The sequence below is a fragment of the Bidens hawaiensis genome, unplaced genomic scaffold (assembly GCF_021521415.1).
Source record: "Bidens hawaiensis isolate Kalapana, Puna unplaced genomic scaffold, B.hawaiensis_p1.1 tig00039683_1, whole genome shotgun sequence".
NCBI lineage: Eukaryota > Viridiplantae > Streptophyta > Magnoliopsida > Asterales > Asteraceae > Bidens > Bidens hawaiensis.
In genome coordinates, this window is record NW_027505623.1 from 2,624 (window position 1) to 28,563 (window position 25,940).

At 37.0% G+C, this 25,940-nt stretch overlaps 1 protein-coding gene across 4 annotated transcripts; it reads left to right on the forward strand.

Annotated features, from left to right (window-relative positions):
- Window positions 1–22,918: 22,918 nt before the first annotated feature.
- On the forward strand, window positions 22,919–24,792 carry LOC143614331 (nucleosome assembly protein 1;2-like). 4 transcript variants are annotated; one of them, XR_013150272.1, is made up of 4 exons: window positions 23,199–23,230; window positions 23,324–23,508; window positions 23,590–24,140; window positions 24,706–24,792. XR_013150272.1 is itself a non-coding variant. In XM_077087803.1 (3 exons), exons 1-3 carry the CDS (start codon window positions 23,201–23,203, stop codon window positions 23,789–23,791), a joined length of 417 nt encoding a protein of 138 aa, XP_076943918.1. In that variant the 5' UTR covers window positions 23,199–23,200; the 3' UTR covers window positions 23,792–24,786. The 4 variants fall into 4 exon arrangements, 1 of the variants encoding a protein (XP_076943918.1); XR_013150273.1 differs by adding an exon at window positions 22,919–22,947 and having other exon boundaries at window positions 23,032–23,508; window positions 23,590–24,786; XR_013150274.1 differs by having other exon boundaries at window positions 23,193–23,230; window positions 23,335–23,508; window positions 23,590–24,786.
- The last annotated feature ends 1,148 nt before the right edge of the window (window positions 24,793–25,940 follow it).

A 25,940-nucleotide genomic window follows, 5' to 3' on the forward strand; every position in this document is an offset into this window, starting at 1 on the left:
TATCATTAATCATGAACCGATCTATCTGTAACACCCCGTAACCGCAGCGAAAACGTACACGGGATGCAACAGACACATCTGATATCAACAGCATTGCTTATAAAGAAAACACCACTACAATAATTTAAACGTATTACATTGTTCCGAGTTTCATTACCGAGTAGGCGTTATCACATAAGTTTTACCAATAGTACGTTAACATGTTTAAAACAAAATATAGACCCTTAAGCTTCCACAAAATAGCACACATCATCAAGCACGTATCACTCATTCCAATTTGGGTGTACCTAGAAAGCATGTAAAGAAAACGGGTCAACTACGAATAGTTGGTGAGTTTCACTAATTTAAATAAACCATGACAAATCATTTTAATAATCATAAATTAATGATGTAATTATGCTGAGCCTACAAGTGAAAACTCTGTTAACCCAGAAACACATTTAATAACCTCTCCCAGAAACACATTTAATAACCTCTGGGGACACTGTTAACCCAGAAACACATTGAATAACCTCTGGGGACACTGTTAACCCAGAAATACGTTTAATAACCTCTGGGGACACTGTTAACCCAGAAATACATTTAATAGCCTCTGGGGACACTGTTAACCCAGAAATACATTTAATAACCTCTGGGGACACTGTTAACCCAGAACACTGTTTCGGGCCTTACAATATTAGCAACTCAGACAATTACCATCTTAATACATTACCGTATGATTCCCGTACAATAAACATTATATAAATACATTCATTTCCATGCGATCGGCATGTACTTAAACACTTTGATAAAAACATGCTTTCCGCCCCGGGAAAATATTTAAAACAGTTCAATAAAAAGGGGCTCGTGAAAACTCACCTTTTCGGTGAGTAGAGATGTAATACTGGCACGGCTACCTGTCCGGATCTGTAATACGATCCCTAAGTCGTTACTACACAATTTCTTTAATATAACTTAAATTCTTGTTAACCGGTACGTCCGGGGACACTGTTAACTCAGTACCGTACACGATCCGGGGACAATGTTAACCCCGATACACTTCTCAGGACTAAGATTGTGATATCACTTAGAGTTCTTTAGTCAAAACTACCATTAGTTTGTTTTCTCGTTTTGCTTGCCTAGCACGGTTATTCGTCTTTATGTTTTCAAAAATGAGTTTGGCCACATACGACCCGAAAATAGTTGTTATTGATATTTTAATTAAAGTGGTGAAATTAGAGCTCGGTTTAGACACCCCGTTTGGCCGCGGGGCCCGTTTCCGTCTTTAATATACCGGAAACGACTAAATCGGGTAAAATTACCCAAATCATCCGAATTACCTTCAGATGATTTATTTTTACTTGAATTACTCAGTTTCATGAAAATAGTCCATTTTTAGGGTTTTTATACACCAGTCAGCTCGCTTAGGCGAACTTTGCCGGTTTACTTTTTTTAAGCTTTAAAAGTTTGTTTTTATGTTCTGTTTAGCACAAATAATTATCTGTTTAGTCTCGGATCCTGAAATTTTGCACAAATAAGTTTTTGACAGTAAGGAATTTTTAAAAATATTTCCAGAATTAATTTTTATATTTAACATTTATTTATCTATTTTTAAACGTCATTTAAACACCAAATATGTCGAAAATACCAAACGACCTTAGAAAAATCCCAAATTTTTCTGGGATGACTCCTGCCATCTATATAGTTCCCAGTAATTTTTACTGAACCAAAAACTCATTTTTCATGCCATTTTCACCAAAACCGAGCTAGAAAACCCTAGAACTCGTTTTACCGAAAAGCCTACTTAGACTTCTCCAATGGACCTGAAATTTTGTGTGTGACTTTTATATGTTATAAAAAGCTTATCTGAATTTGTCCTGAATTTTTCATGATGTTTAGCTATTTTTCACCATTTTTAGCCAAAACCGAGCATTAAATTCACCAAATATTCATCCTTTATCCAAAAATTACCAAAATTTCACAGATCTCATATTTTCATTTGTAGATCATCTCTGTGAAATTTCGTGACTCAACTCTAAGTCTACCACAATCTGTCCAAATCTTACAAATCGTACAAAAAACCGAACTACCTTGTGTTTCTAGCTTTAGATCGCAAAGATCTTGCTTTCTAGCCTTTGCTAGCAACTAGACAACACCTACAAGCACAACAACACCACACCAAGCAAGTTATACCCACAATCAAGCCATTTCTTTCATGGTTTCGGTTAAGACATCAAAACAAAGATTTTAACCGTAAAAATTCGTTTTTGACTCTTTTAAATCCTTTCTTTGACCAAGATCCCTTGTATAACTTGTATACATCACTTGATCACGCAAGAATCGATTTCATCTCGGGTTTTCACCCATTTTTCACTTGAAACTTCATTCTCTTGCAAACAACTTAAGATCATGGAATCAAAACTATGAATCAACCATTAAAACCATGTTTTTACCTTATGATTCTTGTTAAAAATCAAGGATTTGGATGAATGTTGAACAGTGTTGAGAGGATTGTGGAGTTGGGGTGTTAGAAAAAAGAAAATGGATTGTGTGTGTGCACCACATGGACCGATCGGTCCATGTATGGTGTGGGGGGGGCCCACATCTCAAACCTTGGCCACACATTTGGATTGTGTAATCCGGATAACGTTGTGGATAATCTGGTTCAGTTCGTTTTTCGGTTAAACACTTAATTCGGCTTAAAACGAGGCTAAAACGGTCGTTTTTCGGCTTAAAAATAAAATTTATATAAAACTGATTTAAAATCTTTAAAAACTTAAACCATGACATTTATTGACTCAACACATCATATTGTCGGTCATTGTGCATCTTTTTCGGCTTGATCGATCTTCTCTTGCTTGGTTTGATGTTAAAGGTTTCGTTTATCAAACCGACGTACCAATAAATCGAAATCCTTTTTCTGTGCTATAATTCACTTATCCCGTAGCCTTAATACTTCGTAAACCTTACTAAACATCATATATTTCATCTATAATGTAATCCCCGATTCGTTCGGGTTCAATAACCGTTCATCGGTTAATCGTAATTCCAATACGACTAGCTATACATTCGAGTATAATTCGTACTGTGAATCTTATATACTCGTATAAACACATTATAATTCATATATTCGGTATTAAATAACACGTAAATAGTATATTCCGGCTAGGGTATACCTGAATTTGCCGGAATCGTTACATTCTCCCCCCGTTATAAAAATTTCGTCCTCGAAATTTTACTCGTCAACTACTTCCTTTTGAGGAAATAGGTGGGGGTATTTCTTCCGAAATTCGTCCTTCGTTCCCATGTATATTCTGGGCCTCGTTGCGAGTTCCATCTAACTTTGACTAATGAGATCTTATTGTGTCTAAGTTGCTTGATTTTCCCGTCTACTATTTCTATGGGCTCCTCTACAATGTTGAGCTTATCATTTATTTGGACACCCTCTAAAGGTAACACCGATGTCTCATCCGACAGACACCTTTTCAAGTTCGACACGTGAAACACGTTGTGAACTGCACTCAGTTCATCAGGCAGTTCTAATCGGTATGCTACAGGACCGATTTTTGCAATAATGTCGAACGGTCCGATGTATCTAGGGGCTAACTTCCCCGCCTTTCCAAATCTGACTACTCCTTTCCAAGGTGATACTTTCAAATACACTTTATCACCTTTCTCAAATGATAACGGTTTTCTACGGGTATCGGCATAACTCTTCTGCCGATCCCGCGCGGCCTTCAGATTGTTCTTAATTTCAAGTATTTTGCTGGTCGTTTCCTGGACCAGATCTGATCTAATAACCTGAGTGTCGCCCACTTCCGTCCAGCAGAGTGGTGATCGGCACTTCCGTCCATACAATGCTTCGTAAGGTGCTGCCTTTATACTGCTATGGTAAATGTTATTATAGGAAAATTCAACGAGTGGGAGATGTTGATCCCAATTTCCCTTAAAATCCAGTACGCATGCACGAAGCAAATCCTCCAGTGTTTGGATGGTCCTCTCAGACTAACCGTCGGTCTGAGGGTGGTAGGCTGTGCTTAGATTAATACGTGTTCCCAACGCTTCTTGTACAGCTTGCCAAAGATTGGAGGTGAAATGGCTATCTCGGTCGGAGATGATTGAGATGGGTATCCCATGACGAGACACAATTTCATTTATATAAATATGCGCAAGTCTCTCAGTGTTATAATTATTTCTAATCGGGATAAAATGTGCTGTTTTGGTTAATCGATCCACGATTACCCAAATTGCATCATGTCCTCGGGACGTCTTGGGGAGATGTGTCACAAAATCCATCGTGATCTGCTCCCACTTCCATTCAGGAATTTTCGGTTGTTGTAACATTCCCGAGGGTTTCTGGTGCTCCGCCTTAACCCTCGCACACGTCGTACACTTGCCGACGTATGTGGCTATATCCTTTTTCATACCCGGCCACCAGTAGAACTCCTTCACATCCTTGTACATCTTATCCGATCCCGGATGTATGGAATATTTTGATTTATGCGCTTCGTCCATGATTAATTCACGAAGGTCATGGAGGGTCGGGATCCAAATCCGATTTTTGAAATAGAGAATTTCGTCCACGCGCTATTCGAAATTCTTCTCGTTACCGTAAAGTCCTTTTTCCATTTGTTCCTCTTTCAACGCCTCGCGTTGAGCGACTCGAATTAAATCCGAAAGGTTCGACTGGACTATCATTCCCAACGCTCGCACTCGCAATGGTTTAACCCGATCCTTCCTACTCAAGGCATCGGCTATGACGTTAGCTTTGCCGGGGTGATAACGGATGTCACAGTCATAGTCGCTTAATAATTCGACCCATCTTCGTTGCCTCATATTCAGTTCTTTCTGATCGAATATGTGTTGCAAACTTTTATGATCGGTGAAGATGGTACACTTTGTACCGTAGAGGTAATGTCTCCAGATTTTAAGTGCGAAGATAACTGCTCCCAGTTCTAAGTCATGAGTGGTGTAGTTTTTCTCGTGTACTTTTAACTGTCGAGAAGCATAGGCTATAACTTTATAATTTTGCATCAACACGCATCCTAACCCTCTCCGGGATGCGTCACAATACACGACATAACCATCGTCTCCGTCGGGGAGACTTAAGATTGGTGCTTGGCACAATCTTTGTTTTAGCGTTTGAAACGCCGTTTCCTGCTCTTCACCCCATTCATACTTTCGATCCTTTTGGGTCAAAAGGGTTAAAGGTTGGGCAATGCTGGAAAAGTTCTCTATAAATCGACGATAATATCCAGCTAAGCCTAAGAATTGGCGGATTTCCTTTGGCGATTTTGGCGCTTGCCAATTCTTAACTGCTTCAACCTTACTTGGATCAATGTGTATTCCTTGATGGTTTATAACGTGACCAAGGAATTGCACTTCTTGTAACCAGAAGTTACACTTGGAGAATTTTGCATACAACTTCTCCTGATTTAGAAGCTCTAAAATTAATCTTAAGTGTTGCTCGTGCTCTCCTTTACTCTTCGAGTATATCAAAATATCGTCAATAAACACGATGACGAATTTATCGAGGTAGGGTTTACAGACTCGATTCATGAGATCCATGAACACTGCTGGCGCATTTGTTAGCCCAAAAGGCATAACTAAGAACTCGTAATGGCCGTAGCGAGTCCGGAATGCGGTTTTTGGGATATCCTCCTCCTGAATTCTAACTTGATGGTATCCCGATCTAAGATCTATTTTTGAGAAGTAGCTCGCACCTTGTAGTTGGTCGAACAGATCATCGATTCGGGGGAGAGGATACCTATTTTTGATGGTCAACTTGTTCAATTCCCTGTAATCAATGCACATTCTAAGGCTCCCGTCCTTCTTTTTCACGAATAGTACAGGTGCACCCCACGGGGAATAACTGGGACGTATAAATCCTTTATCCAACATTTCCTGCAATTGGTTGGATAATTCTTGCATCTCGGATGGTGCAAGTCGGTAGGGCGCCTTAGCCACAGGGCCAGCTTGAGGTAATAAGTCGATTCTGAATTCGACCTGTCGGGTTGGCGGTAATCCAGGAAGTTCCTCTGGGAAAACTTGTGGAAATTCGCGTACCACTGGGATATCGTCCACCCGTTTTTACTCAGGATCCGTGGCCGTCAAGCTCGCTAGATACGCCACGCATCCCTGGCGTATATATTTTAACACCTTGAGGTGGGATATAAACGGTATCATATTGCCCGACTTCTCACCCTGCACTAATACCTCTTCGTCATCCGACACCCGGATCTTGACGATTTTCTTTTCACAGTTTATTTCTACCTTGTTACGTGCTAACCAATCCATTCCCACTATCACGTCAAAACTACCCAATTCTACCGGTAACAAGTCAATCAGAAAGGATTGTTCGTTCAGAAGAAAGGGGCAATTCCGAACTATCTGATTAACTATCATGGTTTTACCGTTAGCGACTTCTACGGTGTAAGGCTCTATGGTTTCACCAATTGGAAGGTTTGCTATTGACAGGAATTTAACGGAAACAAAACTTCTATCGGCGCCTGTATCAAATAATACAGAAGCGTAATGATCAGAGACGAGGAATGTACCTGTCACTACGCTGGGGTCCTGGCGTGCCTCGTTCGCCCCCATCACGAATGCTCGGCCTCACGCCGGATTGGACGACGATGCCTGACCCGCGGTTTGCCGCCCATTTCCTCCCTGGTTCAGCTTCGGACAGTTTCTCTTGAAGTGATGTGTGCCACCGCATTCAAAGCAAGCACGACTGGTGGTCATCACTTGATTTCCTTGTGGGTTTTGTTGTCGGGCTGATTGGGTCCTAAATGGCTGCGCACGGATAGGTTCCGGTTGCCGGTTCAAGTTGTTCAGGTTTGTCCTACAACTCGGTGCGTAGTGCCCAATCCTGCCGCACCGGTGGCACACCACCTCTTTGCACATGCCACCATGTTGGTAACCGCATTTCCCACACTTAGGAAACGTTCCCCTCTGCGGTTCTTGCCTTTCGCCTGAACTAGTCATGGCGTAGTTCTGGGCAGTGGGCCTAGCACGTTTACCTTGCTGCTTTTCCTGGATCCTATGGTCATGTGTACCCCGCTTTCCCCCAGCGGACTCTCCCGCCACCTTCAGTGACCCGCTCCTTACGAAATCATACGTGACGATACCAGCTTGAGACACCGCACCCTCATACGTCTGGTGTCCCCCAGAATTGACTATACTCCTTACAACTGGAGTTAGCCCCCAAATATAACGCTCAACCCTCTTCGACTCTGGGGTGACCAACCATGGTACCAATCGCGACAACTCATTAAACCGGTTCGTATAACCCAAATGGTCTGCCCCCTGCATCTCCAGGTTCCACAATTCATTTTCTAATTTTTGCAATTCGTTTTTCGGGCAAAAATGTTCCAGTACAAGAGCCTTGAGCTCTGTCCAGGTCATGCGGTTTGTCGCCGTCTGACCCCGGGTCTGCACTATCGTGTTCCACCATGTCAAGGCATGGTCCGTGAATGTGCAGGTAGCATACTTAACAACACAATCCTCGGGGCAGTTGCTGATATTCACAACGGATTCTATTTTCTCCATCCACTTAACCAACCCATTTGGTCCTTCAGACCCGCTAAACTCTAGAGGTTTGCACAACATAAAGTCTTTGATCGAACATCCCCTGGATGCACGAATCGGTTCACTACGGTTCGTCTCTACCGTAGGTATAGGGCCATTACTGTCTGTAACGACCACCCTAGGCGGTGCGTCATTACTCGGAATCGTGTTATCATTCTGTGTAGGATTAACATTTTGTTCCCCGTCATTATTGGTTGTCGTTTGATTGCTCGGAGGGGTTGGATTGGCCGAATTGTTAATACTGGCGGCGATGCGCGATACTATATCCGGTATCGCCGCCTCTAACTGTTGAGCAATCAAACAACTCACGTCCACTTCCAACAATTGGGCTGAACGTTTTGGTGCCATTCTACACAACATCAAGAAAATATATATAATTAATACAAGTTCCAATCATAAAACACAACAAACATTCCATTCATTAACAAACATTAGTACATATTACATCCCTGTCAGTTCACATACTTTTCCTGTCATCATTACATAAGTTAAGTTTTCCTACATAGGGCCTATGTCGGCATCATCTCGACATAACCCACAATGGGTCAGTGCTTGAATGATACCCAAAAGTATCTATAACGATATACCCCAAAAGAGACCCCCCTAAGGGCCAGTGGTTGTATTATAACTACCCAAGATTCACTCTATGTTAGCATCACCACTAACTGCTTACACAGAGTATCAAAAAGCGGTTCCTGTCTACTCCCATCCTAACACAACTAAACACGGTGGTATACCAAACCCACCAACACCGCCACCAACACCACCATCACAGCCAGCATAACCCGGATCCGCGTCTCCATCCGGCCGATCATCCACTGGGAGTATGAGCACTCCCTCTTCAGCTGCGAAATCGCAAACTGGTGGTCCAGTATGCAGTCCCCTAGGTACATCCGCCTCTGTACCCCCACCGTCAAGGCGGCGGAGTGCTCATTCACCTGTTCGGTGAGCACTCGTAGCCATGCCGCCGCGTCCCTCTCCTGCCTAGGGAGACCCCACACAAGTGGAGTCACAGGCTCGGGCTGGGAGCGGGAGGACTCGCCCCTGCGGGTAGCAGGTCTGGGTGGGGGCGAGGTAGGTGGGACCTGCGGAACACTGATCCGCGCCGTGAGGCGGGGTCCGAATCCGGGCGGGACAGGGATGGCCTGTGGTGCGGGTGGGGTAGGAGATCTAGCAATCCTGGCATGGGAGGACTGGCTAGAGCTCCTAACACTAGCCTCGCTAGGCTCAGAGCTGGATGATACGGGGAGGCTCCCAGAGTTCCCGGAGCTGACCTCCTCCGGGTCCTCCTCCATCGATACACTAGGTGTTCTTGACATTCTAACATGCACACAAATTAACAAACATATAGTTCTTTCCATAGTGTAAATCGTAATCAAATTAATATACACTTACTTATACAACTTGACCACATACAATATTATCATATATTTGCACATATGTTGCCAATTTTACCTATTAAAGTCCCCCGTGACTTCCCCTGAATTCCCTCGTGCGGACAAGTCTGTTATTATGTTCCGGACCATAATAACTCACTTGTCCATCCAAGTTCATCCAGACCTCGTCACAATAAATTATTAGTTGATATTCAGATCCTATAATACTTGAGCTACTGGTTATATTTTAGGTATCTTTTAAAGACATCCTAATTCTTTTTAACCAATGACTCTGATACCAAGTTCTGTAACACCCCGTAACCGCAGCGGAAACGTACACGGGATGCAACAGACACATCTGATATCAACAGCATTGCTTATAAAGAAAACACCACTACAATAATTTAAACGTATTACATTGTTCCGAGTTTCATTAACGAGTAGGCGTTATCACATAAGTTTTACCAATAGTACGTTAACATGTTTAAAACAAAATATAGACCCTTAAGCTTCCACAAAATAGCACACATCATCAAGCACGTATCACTCATTCCAATTTGGGTGTACCTAGAAAGCATGTAAAGAAAACGGGTCAACTACGAATAGTTGGTGAGTTTCACTAATTTAAATAAACCATGACAAATCATTTTAATAATCATAAATTAATGATGTAATTATGCTGAGCCTACAAGTGAAAACTCTGTTAACCCAGAAACACATTTAATAACCTCTAGGGACACTGTTAACCCAGAAACACATTTAATAACCTCTGGGGACACTGTTAACCCAGAAACACATTGAATAACCTCTGGGGACACTGTTAACCCAGAAATACGTTTAATAACCTCTGGGGACACTGTTAACCCAGAAATACATTTAATAGCCTCTGGGGACACTGTTAACCCAGAAATACATTTAATAACCTCTGGGGACACTGTTAACCCAGAACACTGTTTCGGGCCTTACAATATTAGCAACTCAGACAATTACCATCTTAATACATTACCGTATGATTCCCGTACAATAAACATTATATAAATACATTCATTTCCATGCGATCGGCATGTACTTAAACACTTTGATAAAAACATGCTTTCCGCCCCGGGAAAATATTTAAAACAGTTCAATAAAAAGGGGCTCGTGAAAACTCACCTTTTTGGTGAGCAGAGATGTAATACTGGCACGGCTACCTGTCCGGATCTGTAATACGATCCCTAAGTCGTTACTACACAATTTCTTTAATATAACTTAAATTCTTGTTAACCGGTACGTCCGGGGACACTGTTAACTCAGTACCGTACACGATCCGGGGACAATGTTAACCCCGATACACTTCTCAGGACTAAGATTGTGATATCACTTAGAGTTCTTTAGTCAAAACTACCATTAGTTTGTTTTCTCGTTTTGCTTGCCTAGCACGGTTATTCGTCTTTATGTTTTCAAAAATGAGTTTGGCCACATACGACCCGAAAATAGTTGTTATTGATATTTTAATTAAAGTGGTGAAATTAGAGCTCGGTTTAGACACCCCGTTTGGCCGCGGGGCCCGTTTCCGTCTTTAATATACCGGAAACGACTAAATCGGGTAAAATTACCCAAATCATCCGAATTACCTTCAGATGATTTATTTTTACTTGAATTACTCAGTTTCATGAAAATAGTCCATTTTTAGGGTTTTTATACACCAGTCAGCTCGCTTAGGCGAACTTTGCCGGTTTACTTTTTTTAAGCTTTAAAAGTTTGTTTTTATGTTCTGTTTAGCACAAATAATTATCTGTTTAGTCTCGGATCCTGAAATTTTGCACAAATAAGTTTTTGACAGTAAGGAATTTTTTAAAAATATTTCCAGAATTAATTTTTATATTTAACATTTATTTATCTATTTTTAAACGTCATTTAAACACCAAATATGTCGAAAATACCAAACGACCTTAGAAAAATCCCAAATTTTTCTGGGATGACTCCTGCCATCTATATAGTTCCCAGTAATTTTTACTGAACCAAAAACTCATTTTTCATGCCATTTTCACCAAAACCGAGCTAGAAAACCCTAGAACTCGTTTTACCGAAAAGCCTACTTAGACTTCTCCAATGGACCTGAAATTTTGTGTGTGACTTTTATATGTTATAAAAAGCTTATCTGAATTTGTCCTGAATTTTTCATGATGTTTAGCTATTTTTCACCATTTTTAGCCAAAACCGAGCATTAAATTCACCAAATATTCATCCTTTATCCAAATATTACCAAAATTTCACAGATCTCATATTTTCATTTGTAGATCATCTCTGTGAAATTTCGTGACTCAACTCTAAGTCTACCACAATCTGTCCAAATCTTACAAATCGTACGAAAAACCGAACTACCTTGTGTTTCTAGCTTTAGATCGCAAAGATCTTGCTTTCTAGCCTTTGCTAGCAACTAGATACAACACCTACAAGCACAACAACACCACACCAAGCAAGTTATACCCACAATCAAGCCATTCCTTTCATGGTTTCGGTTAAGACATCAAAACAAAGATTTTAACCGTAAAAATTCGTTTTTGACTCTTTTAAATCCTTTCTTTGACCAAGATCCCTTGTATAACTTGTATACATCACTTGATCATGCAAGAATCGGTTTCCTCTCGGGTTTTCACCCATTTTTCACTTGAAACTTCATTCTCTTGCAAACAACTTAAGATCATGGAATCAAAACTATGAATCAACCATTAAAACCATGTTTTTACCTTATGATTCTTGTTAAAAATCAAGGATTTGGATGAATGTTGAAGAGTGTTGAGAGGATTGTGGAGTTGGGGTGTTAGAAAAAAGAAAATGGATTGTGTGTGTGCACCACATGGACCGATCGGTCCATGTATGGTGTGGGGGGGCCCACATCTCAAACCTTGGCCACACATTTGGATTGTGTAATCCGGATAACGTTGTGGATAATCTGGTTCAGTTCGTTTTTCGGTTAAACACTTAATTCGGCTTAAAACGAGGCTAAAACGGTCGTTTTTCGGATTAAAAATAAAATTTATATAAAACTGATTTAAAATCTTTAAAAACTTAAACCATGACATTTATTGACTCAACACATCATATTGTCGGTCATTGTGCATCTTTTTCGGCTTGATCGATCTTCTCTTGCTTGGTTTGATGTTAAAGGTTTCGTTTATCGTACCGACGTACCAATAAATCGAAATCCTTTTTCTGTGCTATAATTCACTTATCCCGTAGCCTTAATACTTCGTAAACCTTACTAAACATCATATATTTCGTCTATAATGTAATCCCCGATTCGTTCGGGTTTCAATAACCATTCATCGGTTAATCGTAATTCCAATACGACTAGCTATACATTCGAGTATAATTCGTACTATGAATCTTATATACTCGTATAAACACATTATAATTCATATATTCGGTATTAAATAACACGTAAATAGTATATTCCGGCTAGGGTATACCTGAATTTGCCGGAATCGTTACACTATCATCTTACCAATTTTCATACAAATCCGTGCACGAAAAGTAAGTTTTTTTTAACAAAAACGTACTTTTAAGGTATATGTATGAAATCACTCGAGAAGCCCAAAACCATATCAAACGCACTCCGATTTGAGTGATTCAAGCGGCCACGCGATCGGGTTACCGAGATATACCAGCGCCGCCCACTGCTGCCGCCGGAATCCGGCGCTACAGTTGCCGGAAAACTCCATTTTTAATTGCTACGGTTTTGCTTATAAAACTAGGAATTACCGACCTCTGATTGAAGATCTTATCAGTGTAAATATTCATTTATATGCCATGAACACTCAGTTAAAATTTGAGACCAATCCGACGGTTAGATCTCCGGGAATCGTTGTGTCTTTGTGGGCTATTTTCTCAAAAACGGGAATTGGATTAGTGTGTTTTTGAAGGTGTAGACTATGGTGTAGAGATGGATGGAAATAGAAAGAATTAGGGTTTAAGGGGTATTTATACTCCCTTAAGCCCATGGACCTTAGGCTCGTCTTTTCTTTTTAGTCCATATTTAATTCCATCTTTAAAGCCTACTTAACCTTCCATCTTTATTATTTTAGTATTTCATCTACTAACTCAAGTAAAATTTTCCATCATAATTAAATAATATATTAAATATCATTTTTAGAAATTTCGGGATGTTACATCTATCAATACGATACACGAGACAAATACGTTAAGGAATACTTTATTCATACGTTACTATTCATACATTATAGTAATACAATAATGAGAGAATCTAGCATGGTAACATCATACGTTAATGAAATGACATGGATCTCTTAGCTCATGTGAATAGGAACTACCTATTTATAGCCCCAGTCCCCAATCATTATCATCACTAACGAATGGGGTGTTCCTGTAACGAATGAGCTTCCCATTCGTTACATTACATAACGAATGAGCATCCTTAAATAGTGAAAGAGCTTCATACGTTAATGAAATGACATGGATCTCTTAGCTCATGTGAATAGGAACTACCTATTTATAGCCCCAGTCCCCAATCATTATCATCACTAACGAATGGGGTGTTCCTGTAACGAATGAGCTTCCCATTCGTTACATTACATAACGAATGAGCATCCTTAAATAGTGAAAGAGCTTCATACGCTACATCCTTAGCGGATGAGCTCATACATTAATGAATGGGCTAACTAGTCTAACGAATGGACCCTATTCTCTATAAAATCTTAAGCGAATGGGCCATAACATTATAGCCTAATGACTAAACTACCCTTAACAATATGCTTGAGTTTCCTCAGGAGTAATGTATGTCTTGCTGACTATTTTCTTTGCTTGCTATGATAACCACTTGTCAGGACTGGAATGTGGCCGGCGGAATCAACCACAAATAGTGAATTGCTCATAATAGTAAGTGACTAAAGAACAAAAACAAGATAATACATAGTTCCAACCTCTATTAATACAGAGTTCCAACCTTAGATGCACGAATGTCTTGACCATATAATACAGAGTTCCAACCTCTATTAATTAATTTTGAACGATCTGTTTCTTCAAACCAATGACAAGACTCTTATATTCCTCAATAAGATCAACCCGTTCAAGAATTTTCCCCTTCAACAAAAGTAATCCGCCGAATACTCGTAGCCAACATTGTCAGGAATTAATTCCTTCGGAAAGAAGTAAATGAACAAACACTCGTAGCTAACATGATAAGGTTTCAATCTCGAACAAATCAGCCAACAATCGAAGAACAATTACAGTCTTGAACTTAGTCAAACTTAGCTTTAAAACGATTATCACCTGAATTGCAGTAATTTTTGAAGAAAAACATGCAAACGCAGGAAGATACCGGTCAAATAAACTCCTTGAAATTTTTATCTCTCCCTTTTCATGATAAATTCAGCAAGATATTGAATAAATAAAAAAATATCTAATAAATTCCTCTGTAAATCGATTGTGTTATTCCCCTCTGCCAGTAGATACGTGTGAAAAGTAGGCTAGAAAATATTGTTGCCAAAAATTTAAGAAGAGTGTCCCACTTATTAAAAATATTCCAGAAAAAATTCGATGATTAAAATTTTCCCATCTTATGGCATGTAGTCTAACGAATGGACTCCATTCGCTAAACATACCTAGAAAATGGATCATATTACAATATATGATAATGACTAAACTACCCATAGCTTATTCGAACAGTCGCGGACAACAAATCATACACTAACGCTAACCAATTCCAATCTAATTCGTGTCGTTTTAATCATAAGTTATATTTGTTTTTTAATATGTTAATTTTTTTATTATAAACTGTATGAGTATCGCTACTATTTTCTTCTTTGAGAGATTAATTTTTTTCAATTTTGTGTCGCTATCATGCCGAACTTAACCCATAATGTGAGTTTTATCGACTGAATAGACGTCGTTTTAAGTATGTCGTAACTAAAATTGATAGAACTCATTTTGAGTCTCCGCCGCAACGAGCGTAACTGAAACAGACCGAATTCACATCGGCACGCTGCCGCAACAATTGCATTTTTCGACCAAATACATGTCTTATTAAATATGTTATTTTTTATATCATAAGCTATAGGAGTATATTGGGCGGTTACTAATTAAATTTTTGGGTTTGGTTCTAGTAATGTAACGAACCTTTCTGATACCAATTGAATTCAAGTAATTTAATCATAATATGTATGTGTGACGATAATATTTTGGACGTTTACAAATAATTTTTCTTTTTTGTATTTAGTGTCGTTGTAACGAACTTAAACATCCTAACCAAATTCATGGAATTGTAACGTCGACACAATGCGACAACACAAATCTCTACTTAGGCTATATGGCATAGCGTTCTTATCCCACGGCATAAGTTATTTCCTTAATTTATTTTAGCATAACTGATACTAATGTCAATATTGTTTTAAATGATTACTAGCTTACCTTTTTTTTTATTTAGGTCCAACATAGCATGTTTAATTTTATTTTATTTTTACAAAATGGCAAAGACGTTCTTTATGTTTGTACGATTTTTCAATGGACGTCCTTTGGCAAACTTAATGACAGAAAACATCATTTACGTTTCAAAACCCAATCACATTACGTCTTTAGCACTAACCAAGTTAACTTTTGTTGTTAAATCTAGTCATGTGCATCCCACATGAGGGCAAATTGGTCTTTTAAATTCCAGATACTTATTTTGTAATTGTCTTAAACATTTGGTTCCTCTTTAATAAAAGAGATCTTATGTGTGAATCCAAAAAACCCATTGTTACATCACCTGCAACCATGAATCAATTCACATCTCTTTCAACACATTCAACTACCACCACAAACACCACTGTTAACGTCACCTGCAACCATGACCTGCACCGCAACCACCTACAACCATCTTCGCCCTCTCCTTAGAAACAATCACCACCGTCCGATTTCCACCGGAGCGGGTATGGGTCGGGTCATGATGTGGACAATGGAGTTCAGATCTGAATAGTGGAGGTGGGGTTGAGATCGGCTCCGACCAGTGGAGGAAGTCCCGCAGGCGGCGGTGGTGGTTGATGGAACTTCTACGGTGACGGGGGTGGGGGTGGGATTGAGATCGGCTCCATGTTAGAGAATCTTGATTGTAATATCTAATGTTAGGACTGAGAAACTATTTTCACCGGTGAGAACATGACAGTGGTGGTTTAAATACCCCCAAATTAGCATAAAGTTAGGGTTTACAAATAAATACCCCCGATTTAATCCACAAATACTTGTTAGTGTTCTTCCTATTTTCCGCCACGTCACCACCGGTGCTCTATTACTAGTGGCCGAAAGAAATTAGGGTTTGTTACAGGTGGCCGGTGGTGGTGATGGAAGTCGACAGGTGGTGTTTATGTTAGACAATAGTGAAGGCGGGTGGTGGTGGCAGTCTGTAGTAGTGAAGGCGGGTGGTGGTGGTGGTTGTGATGGAAGTCAGCAGGTGGTTTGTTGGTGATGGTTTTAGTTGAGAGAGAGAGAGAGAGAGAGAGAGAGAGAGAGAGTTAAAGAGAAAAATTTTTATTTAATCAAAGACCAAAATTTTAAGTCAATTACACAAATAACCCTCGAGGGGGTAAAAAGACTAAATTGCCCTCACATGAGGTGCACATGACTGGTTTTAACGAGAAAAACTAACCCTCGTTAGTGAAAAGGATGAACCGTGCAGGGTTTTTTGAACACAAAGGATGTTTTATGTCATTAAGTTTGCCAAATGACGTCCATTGAAAAACCGTGCAAACATAAATGACGTCTTTTGCCATTTTGTCTTTTTTTTGTCTGTATCATATATGCATACACGTTATGCAGTGGCGGATCCAGAAATTTTTCTTATAGGGGACGGAAATTTGTTAGGTTGGTACTTATTTAAAAAAAATGATATGGTTCAGTTTGTCGGGTCGGGTCAAATCGGTGTGTGTGTGTATAGTCCGGTTCGACCGTTCCGATCGGGTTAAATAGGGCCGCATCATATAAAAAATGATAATCAAACAAAATATCATATAACAAAAACATATGTGTAACTTCATTGAAAAGTATAATTAAAATACAACTATCGGACTTCACGTAAATACAACTATCGCTTAAATTTCCATCATCCATTCGATTATGCAAATAGGAATGTGGATTGGGATCACAATTCGCTAGTTCTCAAAAATTCGATATGAGAGTGGTTGGCTCATTTTAGATCATTCCGCTACGATGTACCATATAATTTAGTATTAATTTAGGCTTTTCACCTTAAGTTTAAAATATCAAAAAGAACTCAAAATTTATTTACTTAGTGTGATTTTGACCAACGACATACCAATTATTTTTTTACTGGGCCTGTAACCATTAAAAGCCCAATATATAGTGATATAAGATTATTAGGTCATCTTTCTTCATGTGTTTCAACCCTGTATAGTTGAGCAGTGTCGCTGTACCACCATGACCAGAAAAACCAGCTACCCAAATTTCTGGAATTATACTATGTCTCTAACTTTCTTTCATGTGGTCGTTCTTGAAATTTCACAGGGGTCGGTGTCAAAATTTCATAAGGGTCGGTCAGAATTTTAACTCTACGATAATACTCATTATTTTTTATTCACAGGGGTCGGCCGACCCCTAGAAACAAGGGTAGATCCGCCCCTGACGACGTTATGTACTGTTCTCTAATTATTCGAATGACGTTACTGTTTTGAACGTTTAATTAAACCTATATAGGGGAGGGATATTTTATTCAAACCTATATAGGGGAGGGATATTTCATTTTAGACAAAATGGCAAAAGACGTCCTTTATGTTTGCACGGTTTTCAATGGACGTTCTTTGACAAACTTAATGACAGAAAACATCCTTTGTGTTCGAAAAACCTTGCACGGTTCGTCCTTTTCACTAACGAGGGTTAGTTTTTCTCGTTAAAACCAGTCATGTGCACCTCATGTGAGGGCAATTTAGTCTTTTTACCCCCTCGAGGGTTATTTGTGTAATTGACTTAAAATTTTGGTCTTTGATTAAATAGACATTTTTCTCTTTAACTCTCTCTCTCTCTATCTTTTCTCAACTAAAACCATCACCAACAAACCACCTGCCGACTTCCATCACAACCACCACCACCACCCGCCTTCACTACTACAGACTGCCACTACCACCTGCCTTCACTATTGCCTAACATAAACACCACATGTCGACTTCCATCACCACCACCGGCCACCTGTAAGAAACCTTGATTTCTTTCGGCCACTAGTAACAGAGCATCGGTGGTGACGTAACGGAAAAGGGGAAGAACACTAACATGAATTTGTGGATTAAATCGGGGGTATTTATTTGTAAACCCTTACTCTATGCTAATTTGGGGGTATTTAAACCACCGCCGCCGTCCCACCGGTGAACACAGTTTCTCAGTCCCAACAATAGATATTACAATCAAGATTCTCTAACATGGAGCCGATCTCAATCTCACCCCCACCCCCGTCACCGTCGAAGTTGAGACCAACCACCACCGCCACCTGCCGGACTTCCTCCACTGGTTGGAGCCGATCTCGACCCCACCTCCACTATTCGGATCTGAACTCCACCGTCTACATCATGACCCGACCCAAACCCGCTCAGGTGGAATTTGGACGGTGGTGATTGTTTCTAAGGAGAGGGCGAAGATGGTTGTAGGTGGTTGCGGTGCAGGTCATGGTTGCAGGTGACGTTAACAGTGGTGTTTGTGGTGGTAGTTGGGTGTGCTTGAAAGAGATGTCAACTGATTCATGGCTGCAGGTGATGTAACAATGGGTTTTTTGGATTCACACACAAGATCTCTTTTATTAAAGAGGAACCAAATGTTTAAGACAATTACAAAATAAGTACCTGGAATTTAAAAGACCAATTTGCCCTCATTGGGATGCACATGACCCGATTTAACAAGAAAAGTTAACTGGGTTAGTGCAAAAGGATGTAATGCGATAGGGTTTTGAAACGTAAAGGATGTTTTCTGTCATTAAGTTTGCCAAAGGACGCCCATTGAAAAATCGTGCAAACATAAAGGACGTCTTTTGCCATGTTGTCTTCATTTTATTTAAAAGAAATCAAACATGTATATATATATATAGGGGAAAGTTATCATAAAATAGAATTATTGTACTAATCATGCGAACTGAAGGAAATATGAAAAAAGTGGCGGTGCTAATTTTGTAATTTATATAAAATCTAAAGAACACAAAATTGACTCGGTGATCGTTCATTGAGTGTTGAATTATGTTTCAATCAATCAAAGATAACTTGCTAATGAAATCAAAGCTTTGCAAATCATTGATTGCTTAATTAAATATTTGAATCACACTAATCACTCAATTGAAGCCACTAAAGTAATCACGCAGAATAGGATAGGATAATTACTCTATAGTAGTTATGTAACTACTCTAGAGTAATTATTTAATCATAATTAGAGTAATTATTTATTTAACTAGAGTAATTATGAAATCATCACATATTTTGAATTTGATGAAGTATTGAGTACGTATGTACATAATCACTTTACTTATAAAAGCAATTACTTTAGTTATATGTTTAGTCTCAATATTTAGTACATAATTACTCTACTTATAAATAATTACTTTATAGTAGTTATTTAACTACTCTGGAGTAATTATGTTATCATAACTAGAGCAATTATTTATTTAACTAGAGTAATTATGAAATCATCACATATTCTGAATATGATGAAGTATTGAGTACATATTTACATAATCACTCTACTTATAAATGCAATTACTCTAGTTATATATTTATGATCAATATTTAGTACATAATTACTCTACTTATAAAAATAATTACAGAAAATAATTACTCTAACAAAAGTTATATGTTTAGTCACAATATCCAGTCACATGATTACTCTAGTTATGAATATAATTACTCTACTTATATTTAATAACTAGTTATATAATTACTCTACTTATAAAAAATAATTACTCTAGTTATGAAAATAATTACTTTAGTTATATGTTTAGTCATAATATCCAATCACATAATTACTCTAGTTATGAATATAACTACTCTACTTATTGTAACTTTTTATTTATTCAGGCAAATCAATAATAACGATGGAAGAACCCATGAATATGAATCACAAAAACAAACACGGTTATTTCAGTTTAAATCGAGCTTTGTTACTTAAATTAATCACCATATGTTATTTCAATTGATTGATTTAGTTGACTTCACATGAAACCTTTTAAAAATTCATGCTCTGTTTTTAAATATCAAATTCTACTTTATTTGAATCATACAATTCAATTGATTTTATCAAGCAACGAGTTACCATTGATGATACGAAGAAGACATGTGAAAGCGACGGAGAAATTAGAGAAGGAAAGGTTGATTAGTACATATTTTGCAGTAGAGACGTGGGAACGATAAGTTGCAGATGAAGAATGAAAGAATCCTGTAATTACAATTTTGCCACCGTCTACTTCTTTGATTCGTACGATTAGTACGGTTTTTTTATTTGTATTTGATTCATCTCCTATATATATATATAAATATATATATATATATAAGAGTTAAAATAAAAATAAATAGTTACCTAAGAATGGTAAGAAAAGCATAAAATTTGAAGTTAGGAAACTATGTAATCAAAATCCTAGATTCTAGAAAACTATTTGGTATTTTAGAAACTAATAATTTTAACCACTAGATTATAAATCCAATGCCCTAGATCTATTCTTACTATTTCTAGAAAATTATCTAATTTTATTTTAGCCTACCATATATATATATATATATATATATATATATATATATAAGGATTAAAATAAAACACATAGTTTTGTAGGAAAAGTAGGAATAACATAAAATTTAGAGTTTAGAAACTATGTAGCCTAAATCCTAAATCTTAGAAAACTATTTGGTAGTTTAAAAACTACCAATCTCAACCAATAGATCATAGATCCAATGGCTTAAATTTATTCTTATTCTTTCTAGAAAATTATTTCTTTTTATTATAACCCACCCCTATATATATATATATATATGAGAAAATGAATATGGGGTTGTTAAACATTTAACCTTAGATACGAAACTCTCAAAACTAAATCAAATTAATACCTAATTCAAATATCATGAAATCATTTCTTTTTTATCCTAATTTTGCTCCAAACTTCTCTATGTTGAACACAAGTTCGGTGCGCGGAATCAATTCTTCATGAATTCACAGTAGCCATTCAACTATAGAAATTTAATTTGATATCAATTCTTATATTATTTAAAAGTGCCGTATAAACTTTTCATGAAATCAGATGTGGCCATTAAATTATTAAAACTGATTTGATAACAATTATTTCATTATTTTAAAGCACAGAACAAAATTCTTTTATGAAATAAAGTAAACAATTTAAATTAAATTGATTTCAATTGTCATTCCAACTAATTGGTATATGAATAGGCAGAAATAGGAAGAAAGACGCCGTCTTAGGAGTTGATTAAATTTTGGATTGAAATCAATAGTGACCAGATCAAAAAAGCAAAGTAGCATATCCATATTAATGAAAAAACAGGAGACAATCAATTGGGTTTATGACTAAATTTACATTTAGAAATGGATTTTCGTTCACTGATATGCGTAATTCATAAGGGATGGAGGAGAAGAACCGTAGAAGTCGCTGGCAAGAAGGAACTGAATGATGGTGATATGGTTTGGATTTAGGAGCTTCGCATCTAAGGTTAGATGCTTAACAGCCTCATATTCACTTGTATATATTATATAATATATATAAACGAAGACCTAAAAATCCTATATGTCGCGATGTGGTTGCTCCCCACTTTTTTGGAGTCACCAGATTTGCTTGATTTTTAAATGTAGGCTTCTCATGCATTTGACCCGAATTCATGGTTATGGGTCTTACCAAACCCAGATATTCCTTAAACGGGTTATAATATCTCATTAAATTAAAAATTATTCTCACCAAATTATAGATGTAAAAATCCTATAAAATAGGATATAATAAAAATTAATATCTTATTTATTTTAAAAAAGATATATATATATATATATATAATTTAAATTAGAAAACCAATTTGATAGTAAAAAAAATAAACGGGTCTTGGGTCTCATCAAACCATAAGTATATTATTAACTTTCATAAATATTATTTATAATTAAAAACCAATTTTATAGTAAAAAAAATAAACGGGTCTTGGGTCATCAAAACCAAATAGCTTTTAAACCGGGTTATAATATCTCATTTATTTGTGAAACAATTTATTATCAAACCATAAGTACATTATTAACTTTTATACAATAAAAAAATATAAATTCAAAAAATAAATAAATATTAAAACAAACAATATAAAACAACCCCCGTAATACGGGGGATATATATTATTTATAATTAAGAAATAATTTATAGTAAATAAATAAGCGGGTCTTGAGTCTCACCAAACCTAAATAACTTTTAAATCGGGTTATAACATCTTAGTTATTTGTGAAACTCTTTTATCATCAAACTTTAAGCATATTATAGATTTTCTTACAATAAATAAAATTAAACTCAAAACAATATTTAAATATTAAAAACAACGGGTCTTAGGTCTTACCAAATCCATATAACTGTTAAACCGGGTTATAACATCTTAGTTATTGGTGAAACATTTTTATTATCAAACGCTAAGTATATTATAAATTTTATTACAATAAATAAAATTAAACCCAAAAAGTATATAAATATTAAAAACGAGTAACGTAAAGCAGCCCCCGTAATACGGGGGATAAAAACTAGTATATAAACGAAAACCCAAAAATCCGAGGTGTTGCGATTTGGTCGTTTTCCCCCTTTTTTGGAGTCACCAGATTTGCTTGATTTTTAAATGGTGGCCTCTCATTGATTTAACCCGGTTTACACCCGTTTATGCTTTAATTTTCGTGGGTCTTATGGGTCACCAAACCCGGATCCTTCCTAAATTCTTCGACCAAACTGCGTTCTTCCTCTTCCCATTCTCAAACCCTAAATCACCCCTATCTCAAATAATAATTGTACGAGCCGTTATACGCAAAGGTTTGTATTTATGATCTATTGATTTGATCCTTTATAGTTTGATTGTTGCTGTGTATACTGAGTTGTTATGTTTTGAAATTTCAGAGATATGATATAGTCAATGGTGTTGTTGAAGTTGATGGATTAAAGGATGATTCTGCCACCGATCAGGCAGAGGTAATATACTTTCAAATAGTATCATCTCATCTCTTTTATCTGTACAAGATTCTGATTTACTATTTTAAACAACATTTCAGCTAAGGGTGTGACTGCAATGGAGACCAATGAAATATTGGCAGAGGAGGTAGCAACACTGTTAATAGTTTAGGCTTTTTGTCACGAGTTTCCATATTTTGTTTCTAATATGTACTGATTCCAATATTTGCATAATCATCAGATTACTGAAAGATATGAAGATGCACTCAACTATCTGAAGGATATCAAGTGGTGCAGGATAAACGAACCCAAGGGTTTCAAACTCGAATTCTTTTTCAATACCAATCCGTATTTTGAAAACTCAATTTTGACCAAAGTATATCACATGATTGATGATGACGAACCCATTTTAGAGAAGGCAATAGGGTAACTATTATATATTCATAACTATATTTTATCTCACATGCGACTTAGTGTTAAGCTCTTGTAATGTTTGGTACTTTTCAGGACAGATATTGAATGGCTACCAAGGAAATGTTTGACACAAAAGATATTAAAAAAGAAGCCAAAGAAGGAATCAAAGAATGCAAAACCCATCACTAAGACTGAGAAATGTGAAAGTTTCTTTAACTTTTTTAGTCCTCCACAAGTTCCTGATGATGAGGAAGACATTGATGAAGAAGAGGTATTTTTTTGTGTCTATTTTTGATGCGCATATTGAGGTTATTGATTGATAGATTTAATAATGAGGAATATCGTTTGCAGGCTGAAGAACTTCATAATCAAATGGAACAAGGCTATGATATTCGGTGTCATAGTATTACTTATACTTGACATGTTAATATCACTTTTTTACTGAAATGATATGTTTGCTTTATATGCGATATGTAGCTCAACCATACGGGACAAAATTATACCACATGCTGTTTCGTAGTTTACGGGTGAGGCGGCCGAGGAGGACGGGTTTGATGGCTCAGAAGAAGATGATGGTGAGGATGATGACGAGGATCTGGATGAAATTGATGAGGATGATGATGAAGATGAAGAAGAGAGCAAGAGTAAGAGAAAACCAAATATAAATTTTTCTTATTTTCTTCCTTCTAGAGGTGGTTTCGTTCATGATTTTACATTCTAGGATTATGTCATTTAGGTTTTTTCTAGATGTGGTATAATTGGGTCGATTTGGGTCATGCTATTGGTTAAGTTGCATTATTTAATTAAAAGGAAAATTAGCCAAATGGCCTTTTAAATGTGGTATAAACAGGTCGATTTGGGTCTTGTCTTTGATGGGTCAGTAGCATAATCTAAACATTTTAACTAAAAAGACAATGGGTCAGAATGGTTTCGTCCTAGGTGTGTATGAATAGGTCAATTTGGGTCATGTATAATCAGGTTGATTTGGGTCATGTTTTTAAATACTAAAGAATTCAACTAAAAGGAACAGGTAAAACGGGTGAAACCAATTTGAAGTACCTATCTCCCAGTTGGTTTGACTTAAGAAGTACCTATCAGACTATTGACGGCCTGTTTGACCCACACAGCTTGCCACGCTAGCATCTTGTATACTATTTTGAATCATTAACTTTTTGCAAGTTATTCACTGTCAAACTGTGTGAACTGCAGAAGGGCAGCATATCAAAAACTGGTGTGACAGGCGAGCAACCTCCAGAATGCAAGCAATAGTAACTTTGAAGGCTGCAAGTGATGTGGCTGAGTTTGAAAGTGTTGGTTTAAGAATTTTGGCATATCTTTGTTGGATGTTTTTTTTATAAATTGTGTACTGAGAGTTATATTCAATTATTTATCTGTTAGTGTCCAGTTTTTATGTTAGGTTACATTCTTGATTTGTTGAAAAAGAACAATTTAAGTATGTATGTTTTGGCACCATCTTTGTTGAATGAATGTCTTGCATGTTTGAAGTTTACCGAGTATGTTTGAAAGCTTTGTAAGATATCAGTTAGAAAGCTACCTTAATGGATGGTCCAAATTCATCATTTTTAATAATGGGCCACACTCATTAATTTAGTAAACGAGTAAAAAAAAGCATCTTTTTGTGAACAATTATAATTTTTGTTAACAGGTCAAAATATCATTTTCAAACGGGTCAAAATTATCACTTTCACTGAACGGGTCAAAACTTTCATTCTTAGAAACTATACAACTTTGGCGATGACCCGTTCAAGAAACACAAACAGATACCTGGGACAAAATAAACCCAGTAATAGAAAATTTTTAAGATGACATTGAAAATTAATAAATTACACACAAAAAGAATAGTAAATTAGGCACAAAATCTCATCAGTTTGATGCCAATATCAAAGTCCACAACATGAATCGGGGCATCCGTTCGATGGAAAGTTGGTATATTTTTGTTTATTTAATAAACGATTGGACATGAACAATTTTTTTTTTCATTTAGTTATAACTTATAAACTTTTTGAAAAGTAATAAGGTGTTTGGGATTGCTTATATTGTGAGAAGAAAAGTTCAATAAGTTACACTTTTATAACTTATTAACTTAATGAAAAATTATAAGGAGGCAACAATAAGGAATCCCAAACACCCCCTATGGATGTTGTCATGTTGCTTTTTATTACCATACATTTGCAATTAAGAGGTTTTATCAATTGAATTATGTTTGTAAAGTAAATTAACTGTCAGTTTGTGCATATATTCTGTAACTGTGGTGTTACTTTGATAATTTGTTAAAATTGTTAATTACTTTCTAATTTTGTCACTAATTTCATGTCTATATTTTCTGTCAACATTTAGAGCTCTTGATCAAATTACAGTTGTAATTCAATGAGAGATTCTTGAACAGAGCTTATGCTTTCAAATCAAGTCAATACAATAAAGTC